Genomic DNA, 12,748 nt, shown 5'->3' with positions numbered 1-12,748 from the left:
CCGGAACGTCCTCGCGCGTGAGGTCCGAGAAGGGCGTGACGCCGAAGGTCGCGTGNGGGTTTGCCGCGGCGTGCAGCCTTGCAAGGAACAGGTTCTCCTTGAACACGCCCAGGCGGAACGCCTCCTCAGCGGCGCTCCCGTACACCTTGCCGTGACGCTGCTTGAACGCCGCGAACTGCGACGCCAGCGTCTCCCTCGCCTGCAGGCTCGCCCTCGCCGCGGGGACGAAGCACAGCACGGCGACCAGAACGGCCACGAGCAACAGCGTGCGCGCCGAGCCCGTCATTGCTGCTTGTGCGTGTGTGTGTGGGTTTCCTTCCTTGTCAGCTTTCCCCGGATCCACCTGCGCGGTGCGGGGTGGGGCGCGGGGGCCGAGGTGGGGAGCAAAGGCATGCACGCAGGGCGGCGAGTGCCGCAGGGGTGGGTGGGAGGGGGTTGGGGCAGGACGCTTTCACGTGTGTTTGACGGTGCGAGTAAAACCCCCTTCGCTGCCGTGGCGCCGGGGGCCGACGCGGGCCGGTGAAATACGCCTGCTTTTCAATTTTTCGCACGCAAAGCAGCCAAGACTGGCGCCACCGGCAGCGATCCAACGAAGGAGCGAGGTGAAGGAGGAAGGCATCGATAAAACTACGCAACCGAAAGGAGAAGGAAATCCACACAAAATAATTTGAAAAACGCGCCCGCAGAGGAACCCCCTTCCGGCGCTCGGACGTCATCCGCAGTTTCGTGTGCCGACTGCCCTTTCCCACCCTTTCCAAATATGCTGAGAAGGAAGTTGGGGACAAGCCTCCCGCGCCTCTGCTCCCTTCCTCTCTCAGCCCACGCGGCTCTAACGAGGGCGGGCAATAGCAGCATCAGCGGCGGCCGCGTGTGAGGGCGTGTCCCCATCAACTCGCTCTGTTTCTCCCTGCCTTTCCGCCCCCGTGCGTTCGAAGAGCACCCAGGCGAGTGACGTGTGGGGGGTGCGACGCGGAAGCATGAGAAGGGAACTTAAGCGGAAACCAAGCGCGGCATCTTCAACGGTGGTTAGCGCCGTCTACGGTCCGCCGCAAAGGCGATAAAACAGAACCAGTAAAGCCCGCCCTCTCTCGCCTCCCGAGTTGCCTTCACACTTCTAGTCGTACATGTCTAACCGTCGCACAGGCGAGGAAATCCCCTGTGGGAGGTAACTCTCTTGCTCGCGCAGCGGCATGGATGTGTCTCCCGGACCTGCGCCATTCGTCGGCAGTGGGATGGTGTTGGATTTCTGCATCGGGATGGGTGCCCTCGCGGGGGCGGGCTGCACCATGTAGTCAGCGACGTAGCTCCCTGCGACGACCACGATGATTGTCGCCATGACACCGATAAAGACGTACAACGGGTAAAGCCCACCGCCCTCAAGCTGGGGCGGCCCTCCTCTTTGCGTGAGCGAAGACATGGCAAGTCCTAAGCCGTAAGGGTCGGGCGGGACATCAGTTGTGAAGTAACTTACTTCAGCCGCCACGCACTTGTCCTTGCGGCAGAGCAGTGTGACCTGATTGCGCTCTCCAGTCACCGCCCAGCCGTAGAGCTGCACACCGTCGCCAAAGTCGCAGCTACGATTGAGATGCACCTCCTCACACAGAAGTGCAGGGTCAAAACCGTAGACGCCGAGCGAGCGCGAGACGACGCCGGGTGCGGTGCGTTTGCTTTTGCGGAGGCTGACGGTGCCACTTTTCAAGGCCTCCCCAACGACCGTGTAGCGGCCACCGAGGAAGAGCTCGTACGCCAGCTTCGCAAGGTCTAGCGCGCTGGTGTAGTACATGTAGTCGGCCGTATAGGCGGCGTGAATCGTGACGGACGGCGCCACTGCGGTGCCATCGGCGGTGACATCCTGCACAGCGCGCCCTGTGAGGGAGGCAGCGGCGCCGGCGGGATACGCAGGCGCCGGGACGTTTCCCTCATGGTCCAGAAGAAATGTTTCACTGAGCCCCATCGGGGAGAGAAACGTGTTTTGGATAAACGCCGCCGCAGAGGTCGGCGGGTGCCCCGCGGCGAGGACTTTGTCCAGGATGTACGTCACCAACGCCGTGTTGAGTCGGGAGTGGCGGTAGCTGTCTCCAAGCCCCGGCTCCACCGTGCCCCACAGATCTCCGTCCGCTGCATCCGCAAAGACGCGCTCAACAAAGGCGGTGTTACTTTCCACCGTTCCAGGCGTCTGCACCGCCCCGCTCTGGAACCCCGCCTCGGTGAGTGAGGAGGTGTGCAGCAGCAGGGTGGCGAGCGAGACGACGGCGGCGGGGAAGAGCGGGTTCTGGAACGCCACCGTCGCATTGTAGGGGGGCGGCAAAAATTCGGGGGGAATGGTCTGCATGCGCAGAAAAGGCAGGGCACTGGTGTTCTCCAAGTACACCACCGTCATGTCCACGAAGAGCTCGGAGAGGGTGTTTGCGCGGAAGCTTGCGGCGGGGGTCATGGGGATCGTTTTGCCCACCACCGCCTGGCTGCCGAGCGCCGTGGTCGCGGTGGCGTCAACGCCGTCCCCGCCCCACGTGACGACGGCCCCGGCGAAGACCCCCGCGTCGCCGCGACGTATGGCGTCGAAGTACGCGTCAATCTCCGCCAGACGCGCCAAGGCGGTTGCGGGAAAAAGGCACACGGCCGCGACGGCGCAGAGCAGCCAAAGCAGCGGCCACGGCGAGGACGACGAAGAACGGCGACTCCCGCCGGTGCAGCGAGGCGGCTGATAAACACGGCGTGACATCTCTCTGTTTCTCTTTTTCTCTCGCTCTGTGTGTGTCTGCACACTCGCTTTTCTCCCAAAACCTGCACCAATCTTCCCCACGGTTTCCCTCCTTTCTTCGTCCTTGTTTTTTTCCCTTTGCTTCTTCTGCCCTCCCCCCCTCTTCCTGGGTGTGCTTCTTCACCTTGCCAACGGCAGGCGGATCTGGCGGCGCACGGGAGGGATGGGGGCGGACGTGACGGAGAAGGGCAGCAGCAGGCGCCACGGCGAGGAGGCGAGGGAGCAGAAGGAGGCATCAAATAAAAAAAAAGGGAGCGAAGGAAGGGCCCGTATTGCATCTGACGACCGCGCGCTGAAAGACAACGGCACACACACAGACACACAAAACGCTTCCATGCTCGCTCGCCCGATCTCCGTCGGGGCGGCAGTTTTGTGCCTCACGTCCCCGCGGCAAAAGATTATTGTAACAACAACAAGAGGAGCTGAGGGTGATTTCGCCATGTTGCCTGTGGCGCGACCACGAGCTCAGGCGGCGTCCGCGGCTGCGCGCTCCAAGGACCACCACATCGCCATGGCCCAGTCCTGCAGCGACGACCCGCGCGGCTGCGTGCCGACCTCCACCACTCTGGCGGCGCGGAGCCACAAGGGCGTCGTCGGTGGCTCAGTCTTCAGCCTCTTCACAGCTCTGTCCTTCTCAGCGCGGCTGTGGAGGTGCAGCAGCGCCAGGCGACGACGCGGCACCACGCCGTCGCCGTCTGGCGCAGACGCACGCTCCTGCGACTCGCCTTCTCCGTTAGCCGCCTGAATGGTGCTGGCGACGTCTTGCTGTTGCCCTTGTTGCTCTTCCTGCTGCTGCTGCTGCTGCTTTTGCTGCGGTTGTCTGCTCTGGAGGCGCACGTGCGGAATGACGCGCAGCGACCGCTCCACCCGCGCCACCAGCTCCCACGTGCCCCTGCACAGCTGCCCCGGTATGACGGCGTCCTTCAGCACGCACGCCTTGAACACCTCCCACCACCCGGCGCAGGCAACGCCGCCGACGCCGTTGGTGCTGCTTCTATCGCCTTCCCGCTGGCGTTGGGCGAGAGTGGCGAAGAGGCCCACAGTGATGAGTAGCGACTGGTGCGGATGCGGCACGAGGGAGAGGACTAAACCGACGGCGTGCAGATGCCGCAAGACAGGCTCGGGGGCGGCGAGGGCGAGGTCGACGGCGTTGGACGCCACCTCCATCGCCCACGCATCGAGCTGTGGGACCACGTCGCTCGACAGCGCACGGCAGAGCAGCAGCGCCTCCAGCAGCAGGTGAATCGCACACTCGCTCAGGCACTCCAGCTCCTCCTCCGACGTGTGGAGGACGGCGAGGGCGGCAGCGGGCACCGCACCGGCGGGCCGCCCCTTCCCTGCCGCCACCTCCTCCTCCGGTGCGGCGTCCTCGGCGTGAACGGCGGCCGCCGTGGGCGGCGGCGGCGCCACAAACAGACCACGACATCCCATGAGACGACGCGCCGAAGTCGCGAGGGCGAAGACAATTGTCGCGAGTGGGTCCCGCTGCGCCGTGACGCAGGAACTCCGACGCAGCGGCACGGTGCCGGCGGGCGCCTCCTCGTGCGGCTGCGGCTGCGGGTGGTGAAGCTGCTGTCCCTGTCGGCGTCGCCCCGGCCCGCCCGCCGCGGACGCGGCGGACGCTGACGCCGACAGGGACGGCACAATGGCGGCGACGGGGCGTGGGTGCAGCACATCCACCCGCACGTAGCTCTGCGTGAGCGGAGCAAAGGCACACCAGCAACGACACGGCGAGGACGCCACAGCGGCGGCCGCGGAGAGGGCCCTGGGCCGCCGACGGCGGCCTCGCCGCTTAGCCTCAGGTGGGGCATGCTGCTCCTGCTGCTGCCTCCCACGCCCGTCAGTGGTGTTGCTTAACGGAGGTTTGCTGGCGGCGTGCGCCGCAGCCTCCGCAGCCTCCGCTTCGGCGGCATCCGCGTCGTGGCGCATGACCGGCAGCACATCAATCACCTGCACGTACGCCTCGTCGAGGAGCCGCACACCAAGTAGGAGGTCTCCCGCGGCAGCCACGGGCGCCGACGCTGGCGAGGCGGGTGGCACGCGGAGCATGACGCCGGGCGAGCACACCTCACAGGAGTGAAACTGGGCTTCCGGGGCGCACGCGGCACCGCCACCACCACCACCACCGTCAGCAGCAGCGGCAGCAGCGGCAGTTGCACCGTGGCTGACTGCCCCGCTCCTGCCCCCGGTTAAGTTGCGCGGCAGCCATACGCCGATGCGAGAGCCGCGTCCAATGAGGTTAAAATTCAGCAGAAAAAAGGGCGGTGGCAGTTGCAGGCGGAATGGACGCCGCTGCCGCGCCTCCTCCACAAGGAGACAGCATAGAATACTACAAAATGCGGTGAACTGCGAAACCGAACGCGGCTCCTGCAACACAAGGCCGTGCAGGTGGGGAATGTCCTCCACCAGCGCCATATTCCCAACAAGCGCGGCGATCTTCAGCGCAGACGAAAAGTAGTAGGCGCGGGCAAACCGTTTCCCGCAGCAGTCCACCATCGCAAACCACTCACTCAGCAGCGTCATCGCCGTACGCTGCACCAGCACCTCGTCCTCCGCGTGGATGTGTGACGCGGCGCGTGCCTCGCCCTTGCAGCCTTTCACAGCGCTGCCGGTGTCGGACACGACACTCGTGTGACTCTTGTCCTTCACCGGCGTGGCCGTCTCCTCGTGGAGCTGCAGAAACCACATGACGGACTTCGCCCACGATCGCGGCGCCTCCGTGCCTGTCACGGCGGCCGCGTCTGGGGCCGAGGAGGGCGCCGACGATGGGCGCCACTCCACCGCCCACAGGGCACCGCTGTGGAAGAGCAGCGCAAGAAACAGCCGATCGGAACTCAATAGGTGACGCCACAGTTCCACGCAACGCCGCCAACGCTGGGCGCTACGACGATGCCCACCACCACCACCAGGAGCAGCAGCAGCAGCGGCGGGAACGGCACTAGTGCTAGGACTTTCAACCACTCCGCTGCGACCGCGCGGCTCACCGGCGCTCCCCGCCCGGCGCGGGTGAAACTCGAGGTCCTGCTGCCGCAGCAGCTTCCCCGTCCCGGCGCCATTGTGGCTGCTGCGCCGCCTTCGCCCCGCCTCCCCCGCCTCTTCCCTCACGTCATGGGTGTCGCCCTCACCCGCGCCCGCCTCAGCGTCGTCGCCGTGGTTGTGAGCGAGGAACATAAAATCTCCCGAGAGGTGCTGGAGGAGCGCCGGCAGCAGCCGCTCGAGCGTCTGCGACATTCCCACCCCCTCCCCTCTTGACTCTGCGGACGCGACGCGGCACGATGATGCATGTGCGCCGTGCGCAGAGGCCGCAGGGACGGGTGCGTGCGCGTGTGTGAAGGGGAACCCCGCCAGCAGAAGAGCAAAGAGGAATAGCTCAGAGCGAGAAAGAGAAGGCGGGACGAAAACAACGACAGCAACGACGAAAACGCAAAAGAAAGAAAACGAAAAGGAAAGAGAAAAGAATATATTCCCCGCTCCACTCCAGCCCTCCTTTCACTCATCGCTTCCCACGCCGGCGTTTGTTTGTTTGCTTGCTTGCCTTCTCTGTCTGTCTCTGGTTGTTGTTGTTATTTTTTCTTTTGTTCCTTTCACTGCTGGCCGCACCCCTGCGCCTCAGGGGCAGGCGTCGTACAGGTGCCGCATCAGCGCCTCGGCGGTGTCGCCGTGCCGCATCTCCCGCACAAACGCCGCGTCGCAGGTGCGCAGGAAGAGGTTCTGCCGCTTCTCCTCCGCGAGGGAGCTTGGGACCGTCGGCGTGCGCCCCGCCACGTCCGCCTTGTAGCGCGTCAGCTGCGCCGCGATGAAGGCGGCGTCGGGGTGGGCCGGCGGGATCGCGCCGTGGGCGAACTGGAGGAAGTTGACGGTGTACTCGTGCCCGGGGAAGACAAACGTGCGGCGGTCCGCCTCGTCCGCGTCGCTGGCGCCCCGGTGCAGGTCGTACACCTTTCGCAGTGCCCGGCACATGAGCGCGGCGTCGCCCTCGAAGAAGGCCCCGATGCCGCCCACGAACATCGTGTCGCCGGTGAAGAGCGCCGCCCCGTCGGCCGCGGCCTGCGGGTGATAGACTTTGTACAGCACATGCCCCCGCGTGTGGCACGGCACGTCCAGCACCTCCACCCGCAGCGCCCCTAGTGACAGGCAGTCGCCCTCCCGCACCGTCTGCGTGACGCCTGGAATGTCGTCATTCACGCCGCCAACGACGCGAAAGGCGCCGCTGGGGCTCAGCTTCCGCAGCAGCGCGACATTGCCGCCGGTGTGGTCCAGGTGCTTGTGGGTGCTGAGGATTGTGCGGAAGCTCACCTCCCCCGCGCCGCGCTCGGCAACGCTCTTGCTGAGACGCCGCACGTAGTCCAAAACAGGGGCGGTGTCGGCAGACACGTCCACCGCCGCCACGGCGTTGGTGGCCTGGTCGTGGATAACGTAAGAGTAGTTGTCCTGCAGGACGGGTATGACGGCCACGGAGAAGGCGGCCCCAATGTTTTTTACCACCACCTGCATCCGACTCCTCTGCATCCACCACAGCCACGAAGCACACGCACACACACGCACACACACAACTATTGCCTCGGTTTACGCTGGGGCCCCGCCCACGGTGCCTGCTTTGTGCGCCGCAGGAGCGGAGAGACACTTCCCCGCCCCGCCGCAAAACGGTGAGGCAAAGAGGGGGGCACAAGAAGCGACAAGACGTCACGGCCTGAGCCGCCAGCAGCAACGCGAGACGAAGCAACGGACACATGCGTCCACGTGCACACCCTGCTGCGCACAGGCCCAGGGAAGGAGCCAGAGAGGGGGCATAAGAAGAAAAAGAAAAGAAAAGAAAAACCAACACCACGAACAAAAACAACAAAAACAACAACAACAACAAAAAAACCGGGGGACATTATTGTTCACACATATAAATATATATATCGCACACACACACACACACACAGCGGCACTAACGCCGTTGGATCCCTTCCCCCCTCTAGTTTTTTTTTTTCCTCTTCGGCGGCTGCTGTGCAGGGCGTACATCGGCCCACCGACGCCAAGAGAAAGTAGGCAAAAGGCAAAAAGCAAAAAGCAAAAAGCACGACGACCTCCTTTGGACGAAAATAACCGCAGAACCCAAAACCAAGAATTAAAAAAAATCAATCAACACGTACATTCACAGAGACTTACATAGAGACTTATCATACATATACATACATACATATATATATATATATAGCGACACAAAGCGAGACACGGCGAGACGCGACGGGGGGCCCTCTCCCCCCCACACCCCCCCCTCTGCCGCCTCCTTCTGTTAAACCTCTGCGCACCGCCCCCCTCGCAGGGGGCCTCGCAGAGTTAATGTGACTGCAGTAATGCCGGCAGTGACGGCCACCGGCGGCGACGGCGGCGTTGCCTCGCCCGCCACGCCCGTAACCGCTCCCCCACCTGCCTTACTCAACACATAGTGAGCTGCTGAGGCTGCTGCTCGTTCCTTGCACGCGTTGCGAGACTCACTTTGCGTGTGTGTGCCTGTGTTTCCGTCTCTACGTCGCCGGGTCTACTTCTTCTGCATGTTTCTGCGTACAACGCCTGACCGCTGCTGGGTCTGCAGCTTGCGCCACCCCCGATGGTCGCGCTCACGCAGCTCAATCCCGCGCATCTCAATCTCCGCGCGCTGGGCGTCGGCGTCGTTGTACAACTCCTCCGCGCGCGCGTACTCCCCACGCACGTGGAGCTGCCCCGCCTGCCGCGTTGTGCGGTTTGTCTGACGAATCATCTGCTTCACGGTGACGCCGGTGTAGTACCGCGGGAAGTAAGCCGAACGCAGGGCCACCGGCGACCACGCCACAAGCGGCTGCGTCCACGGCGCGAGGATGCACTGCAGCGCGTACGGGGCGAAGTACAGCAGCAGCCCAACGACAAGGAGCAGCAGCAGGGCCACCGGCACGAGCACCACTATGGGAATCCAGTAGTACTCCTCGGTGGAGCGATAGAAGCCGTAGCCGAGCATGCCGAGCGCGAAACACGTGACGGCGTAGTACGCGGCGAGGCCGACGCCCATCGCAAACCCAACAATAAATCGACGGAGGGCGGAGAAAATGTACTGGGCGATGTTGTTGGTGCGCGGGATGTAGCCAGGGGGCTGCATTGGCATCCCTTTGAAGATGCGCGCGCTAATCGCCGACGCCTCCTGCACCTGCATCGCCACCACAAACATGGGGATAAAAAGGAGCAGGAACGGCGGGACGGCGGAGAAAATGGCGAACCACCACAGCATGTGCAGCGACGCCCGGTCGTCGTTGACGAGCTGCACCATCATGATGACAAACCCGCTGTACATGTAACCCACCAGCGCCCCCAGCAGAAGAAACGGGAGGGCGCCAATGAGGCCGTCAAGAAGGCGTCCAAAGCTGCGCTCGTCCTTCGAGGATAAGGCGTAGAAGAGGAAGAGGCCGAGAAACAAAAACCCGGCACAACTCCCGGCCGCAGCGTAGATGGGTGAGCCCCACATGACATCAAACGGCAACCGCATCACACACACAATCACAAAGACAATGAAGGCGCCCAAACCCACCACACTGGCGCAGGTGAGCCAAAAGAGCGGCTCCACGGGGTCGTACTCCTCTCTACCGTCATATGGTGCCATGGAGATAATTTTCTTGTGCTTGGGCAGATAGTTTGGGTCGTACACCGCGGAGCCATCGCTCTCAATGCGCAGCGAAGGATTTCGCATGATGGCTTGCAACCGCTGCTGCTCCACCACATACGGGTCATCGGACTTGTGCCCATCCACGAGCGGGTTTCCCGGCAGGCCGGCGCCAGAGTAGCCTTTAATACTATGGTAGCTGCTGCCAACGCGGCCCGCGCCGGAAAAGCCACTGTGGGCACTCATCGCAGAAAGCCACACGCACACGCACACACGCGCAGCAAGCCTCCTCCTGCCGCCCTTTTTTCTTGCGAACGAAAATGTGTCAACCGGCAGAGGCGTGCGTGTCCGTCAATCCAGGGCTGCGTGTTCGCCGGTCGGTGGGTCCGTCTCTTTCGTTGGGGTGGGAGGGGGGCTTTACGGATGTCCTGCGGACTCACTCCCGTCAACGCCCCGTTGCTTCTCGGAGGGAAGACAAGAAGAAACAAACAGACACAAAAGAAGAGCGAAAAGCAGGGAGAGTTCAGAGCACCACCGCCACTACGCCTCATAGCAGCCGCAGCAGCGCAGGGGGAGGAGCCGGGAGAAAAGGAAAAGCCCGAAGCCACAGATGACAGCAAACAAACACACAAACAAAGGAATAAGGGAAACGTGCCTTCGCTCCATTTTCCACCGCTTCTCCTTCTCCTTCTTCTGCTTGACGCGACTGCCCTGCCCGGAGCAGGGAGACCACCCACCCACAGTGACACATACACACATCCCTTCTGGCTCCACATCCACGTGCCTGCTTTTACTCGCGCTTCGTCTCCACTTACTTCTTTTCTACGAGTAAAAGTCGTACTGCTCGTCCCCTGTCTTTCGGATGACAGTACGGTAGGCGCTCTCAAGGTCTTTCGGCAACACGACGTAGCGGTTTTTTCGCACCGCAAGCATGCCCGCCTCTTGACAGATGGCTTGTATGTCCGCCCCGCTGAGTTTTTCCGGCCGGGTGACAAAGTCCTCGAGGTCCACCTCGGGCGACAAATTCATTTTCCCCGTGCAGACCTGAAACACGAGACGCTTCTGGCGCCTGTCGGGGAAGGGGAACTCAATCTTGCGGTCCAGCCGCCCGGGTCGCAGCAGCGCCGGGTCAAGCGTGTCCCAGCGGTTTGTTGCCATGATCACCTTCACGTTTGTCGTCTGGTCGAAGCCGTCCATTTGCGTCAGCAGCTCGACCAGCACGCGCTGCACCTCGCGGTCGGCGCCCGTCTGGGCGTCAAAGCGCTTCGTCGCGATGCTGTCGACCTCGTCAATAAAAATGATAGACGGCGCATTCTCCCTGGCGAGACGAAACACGTCCCGCACCTTCCGCGGCCCCTCGCCGAGGTACTTCTGCACAAACTCGGAGCCCGCGACGCTGATGAAGGAGGCCTTGGTGTGGTTGGCCACCGCCTTGACAAGCATCGTCTTGCCGGTGCCGGGCGGGCCGTAGAGCAGCACCCCGCGCGGCGGGTCAATCCCAATTTGGTCGTACAACGACGCATGTGTCAGCGGCAGCTCCACCGCCTCGCGGATCTCCTGCTTCTGCATGTCGAGGCCACCCACATCGCTGTACGTCACATTTGGCTTTTCCTCCTTCTGCATGAGGTGAATTGTGGAGTCCGTCTCGTTGGGGAGCAGCTGCACACAGGCGTTGCTGCCCTTGTGCAGCCCCACACTCGCACCGGGCTTCAGTCGCTCCTTGTCGAGGGTACTTAGAATACGCACATAGTAATTGCTGCTGGAGGCCCCACCAACGATGCCGCGCCCCGCATCCACGGCCTCTACAAATGTACCGAGCAGGAGAGGCACGGCCTGAATACGTTGCACCTCTTGTTTCGCCGCACTCTCCTCCTTCTGCAGGTGATGGGTTTCCGTCTTGCATATCATCGTCTTGAGCTCCAAGTTCTGAATGGTCCTCACCAGTCGCTCGTGCTCCTCGTAGAGGCTCTGCGGGGCGGCCGCCGTGGTGGCCGCCGCCTGCGCAGCGGTGCACGGCATCTTTTTCCGCTGGACCACTTATGCTGCTTTCTTGCGTGCTTCCCTCCTTTCGTTTTCCTTCTTTCTTCTTTCTGTTTTTGTTCTTGCTGTACCGAGGCTGTTTGCTTGCTTCTTCCTTCCGTGTGTCTTGCGTGGGCCACGTGCTTCCTCTCGCCTTTGTCTTGTTGGTTTCCCCTCCGTCGCGGCCACGTAATACGCCACGCGCACACTCCCGCTTCCTGCGGGTCAACAACAACAACAACCAAAACAAAAACAAAACCAAAGAAGAGAAGGGACAAGGGAACGCGAGAAAGTAACACACAGACACACACTTACGTGCCACTGCGCGTGCGTGGGAGGCAGCCGCAGTCCTGACAGCCCGCGCAGGCGCGATGCGGGCTCCCTTTTGCGGGGTGCCACTGCCCGGCCCCACCACCCACGCAGAGAAAATAAATATGTGGCGGTGGCCTGAGACGCCCCTCGCGCGACCGCGTCTCCGGCGCCTTCGTCGTGGCAGCAGCCGCCGTGGCTACAGCGCCGCCCTCACAGGCAGACGTCATCACCCTCTCTCTCTCTCTCTCTCTTTCTCCCGGCTTGGGCCGGGCAATTAGTGCCACTTCCCTAAAAGGGTTGGATGAAAGAAAAGAAAGTCACATGCACCCGCCAAGGTCCCTATAAACCACCTGCACATTGCAGGCACGCAGAAAAACAGAAACAAAAACAACAACAACTAAAAAAAAAAGACCCCCGCGCATGACGTACCGGCAGACTCCAGTCTTTTTTAGGCACCGATTCCAGAAACCAACGGCGTTGGGTCTGCACGCAGCACGTGTATGTGCGTGGAGAGGAAAGGAGGTATTCCGGTACCAAGAGGCGTGCGTATGCAGGCATGAGCACCCTCCTCCCTCCTCCCTCCTCCTCCTCCCCACCGAGGCATGTTTGTTTGTATATATATATATATATGTCTGTGTGTATGCGTGTATGTGCGTGAGTAGAAGGAGTATCTACATAACCCCGGCCCTCTTTATTATTATTCTTTTGTTGTTGTTTCTCGTCCCAGAGGAATATATACAATACATACAGTAGGACACATGCGTATATGCATATGCATGCATGAAGGTCCTCCCAACCGCCCGCGCCTTACAGAAGGGGCAGGTGGCGACCACGCACGGAATGCGGGAACGCAAACAGACACGCAAATGGAAAACGAATACATAAAACGAAAAATAAGAGGGGCGAAAAACAATTATGAAACAACAGCAAAAAACGAAAAAAAAAAAACAGTCGCAAAATGAACAACAACAACAACAAAAGAAAAACAACACGACAAGAAGGAAAAAGACAAAAGGAGAAGACAAAAAAACAACAAACAA

General features: G+C 61.8%; 6 protein-coding genes across 6 annotated transcripts, besides 15 other annotated features; 1 reads left to right on the top strand and 5 right to left on the bottom strand.

The window, feature by feature from the left end:
- On the top strand, positions 1–523 carry Tco025E_04529 (uncharacterized protein; the record flags this gene model as incomplete). The annotated part of the gene is made up of 1 exon (XM_029371439.1): positions 1–523. A coding segment is annotated over one exon (523 nt), but the record flags the coding sequence as incomplete, so codon positions are not given.
- A 591-nt stretch (positions 524–1,114) lies between these two features.
- Positions 1,115–2,722, bottom strand: Tco025E_04528 (uncharacterized protein; the record flags this gene model as incomplete). Its single annotated transcript, XM_029371438.1, has 1 exon — positions 1,115–2,722. The coding sequence occupies one exon, from the start codon at positions 2,720–2,722 to the stop codon at positions 1,115–1,117; it is 1,608 nt and encodes a 535-aa protein (XP_029228467.1).
- A 504-nt stretch (positions 2,723–3,226) lies between these two features.
- Positions 3,227–5,992, bottom strand: Tco025E_04527 (uncharacterized protein; the record flags this gene model as incomplete). The annotated part of the gene is made up of 1 exon (XM_029371437.1): positions 3,227–5,992. The coding sequence occupies one exon, from the start codon at positions 5,990–5,992 to the stop codon at positions 3,227–3,229; it is 2,766 nt and encodes a 921-aa protein (XP_029228466.1).
- A 163-nt stretch (positions 5,993–6,155) lies between these two features.
- Positions 6,156–6,220: a microsatellite.
- Positions 6,221–6,274: 54 nt separating this feature from the next.
- Positions 6,275–6,341: a microsatellite.
- A 29-nt stretch (positions 6,342–6,370) lies between these two features.
- Positions 6,371–7,255, bottom strand: Tco025E_04526 (hydroxyacylglutathione hydrolase; the record flags this gene model as incomplete). Its single annotated transcript, XM_029371436.1, has 1 exon — positions 6,371–7,255. One exon carries the CDS (start codon positions 7,253–7,255, stop codon positions 6,371–6,373), a length of 885 nt encoding a protein of 294 aa, XP_029228465.1.
- Positions 7,256–7,287: 32 nt separating this feature from the next.
- Positions 7,288–7,313: a microsatellite.
- Positions 7,314–7,552: 239 nt separating this feature from the next.
- Positions 7,553–7,628: a microsatellite.
- A 40-nt stretch (positions 7,629–7,668) lies between these two features.
- Positions 7,669–7,688: a microsatellite.
- Positions 7,689–7,795: 107 nt separating this feature from the next.
- Positions 7,796–7,826: a microsatellite.
- A 98-nt stretch (positions 7,827–7,924) lies between these two features.
- Positions 7,925–7,963: a microsatellite.
- A 325-nt stretch (positions 7,964–8,288) lies between these two features.
- Tco025E_04525 (uncharacterized protein) lies at positions 8,289–9,623 on the bottom strand (the record flags this gene model as incomplete). The annotated part of the gene is made up of 1 exon (XM_029371435.1): positions 8,289–9,623. The coding sequence occupies one exon, from the start codon at positions 9,621–9,623 to the stop codon at positions 8,289–8,291; it is 1,335 nt and encodes a 444-aa protein (XP_029228464.1).
- A 576-nt stretch (positions 9,624–10,199) lies between these two features.
- Tco025E_04524 (putative proteasome regulatory ATPase subunittcc1l8.3) lies at positions 10,200–11,396 on the bottom strand (the record flags this gene model as incomplete). Its single annotated transcript, XM_029371434.1, has 1 exon — positions 10,200–11,396. The coding sequence occupies one exon, from the start codon at positions 11,394–11,396 to the stop codon at positions 10,200–10,202; it is 1,197 nt and encodes a 398-aa protein (XP_029228463.1).
- Positions 11,397–11,622: 226 nt separating this feature from the next.
- Positions 11,623–11,659: a microsatellite.
- Positions 11,660–11,939: 280 nt separating this feature from the next.
- Positions 11,940–11,964: a microsatellite.
- Positions 11,965–12,079: 115 nt separating this feature from the next.
- Positions 12,080–12,120: a microsatellite.
- Positions 12,121–12,271: 151 nt separating this feature from the next.
- Positions 12,272–12,301: a microsatellite.
- A 9-nt stretch (positions 12,302–12,310) lies between these two features.
- Positions 12,311–12,321: a microsatellite.
- Positions 12,322–12,338: a microsatellite.
- Positions 12,339–12,360: a microsatellite.
- A 267-nt stretch (positions 12,361–12,627) lies between these two features.
- Positions 12,628–12,748: a microsatellite.

This window comes from Trypanosoma conorhini, assembly GCF_003719485.1.
Source record: "Trypanosoma conorhini strain 025E chromosome Unknown Tco_14.4_contig_00233, whole genome shotgun sequence".
NCBI lineage: Eukaryota > Euglenozoa > Kinetoplastea > Trypanosomatida > Trypanosomatidae > Trypanosoma > Trypanosoma conorhini.
The sequence above is the reverse complement of the archived record's forward strand: the minus strand, read 5'-3'. Positions and strand labels throughout refer to the sequence as shown.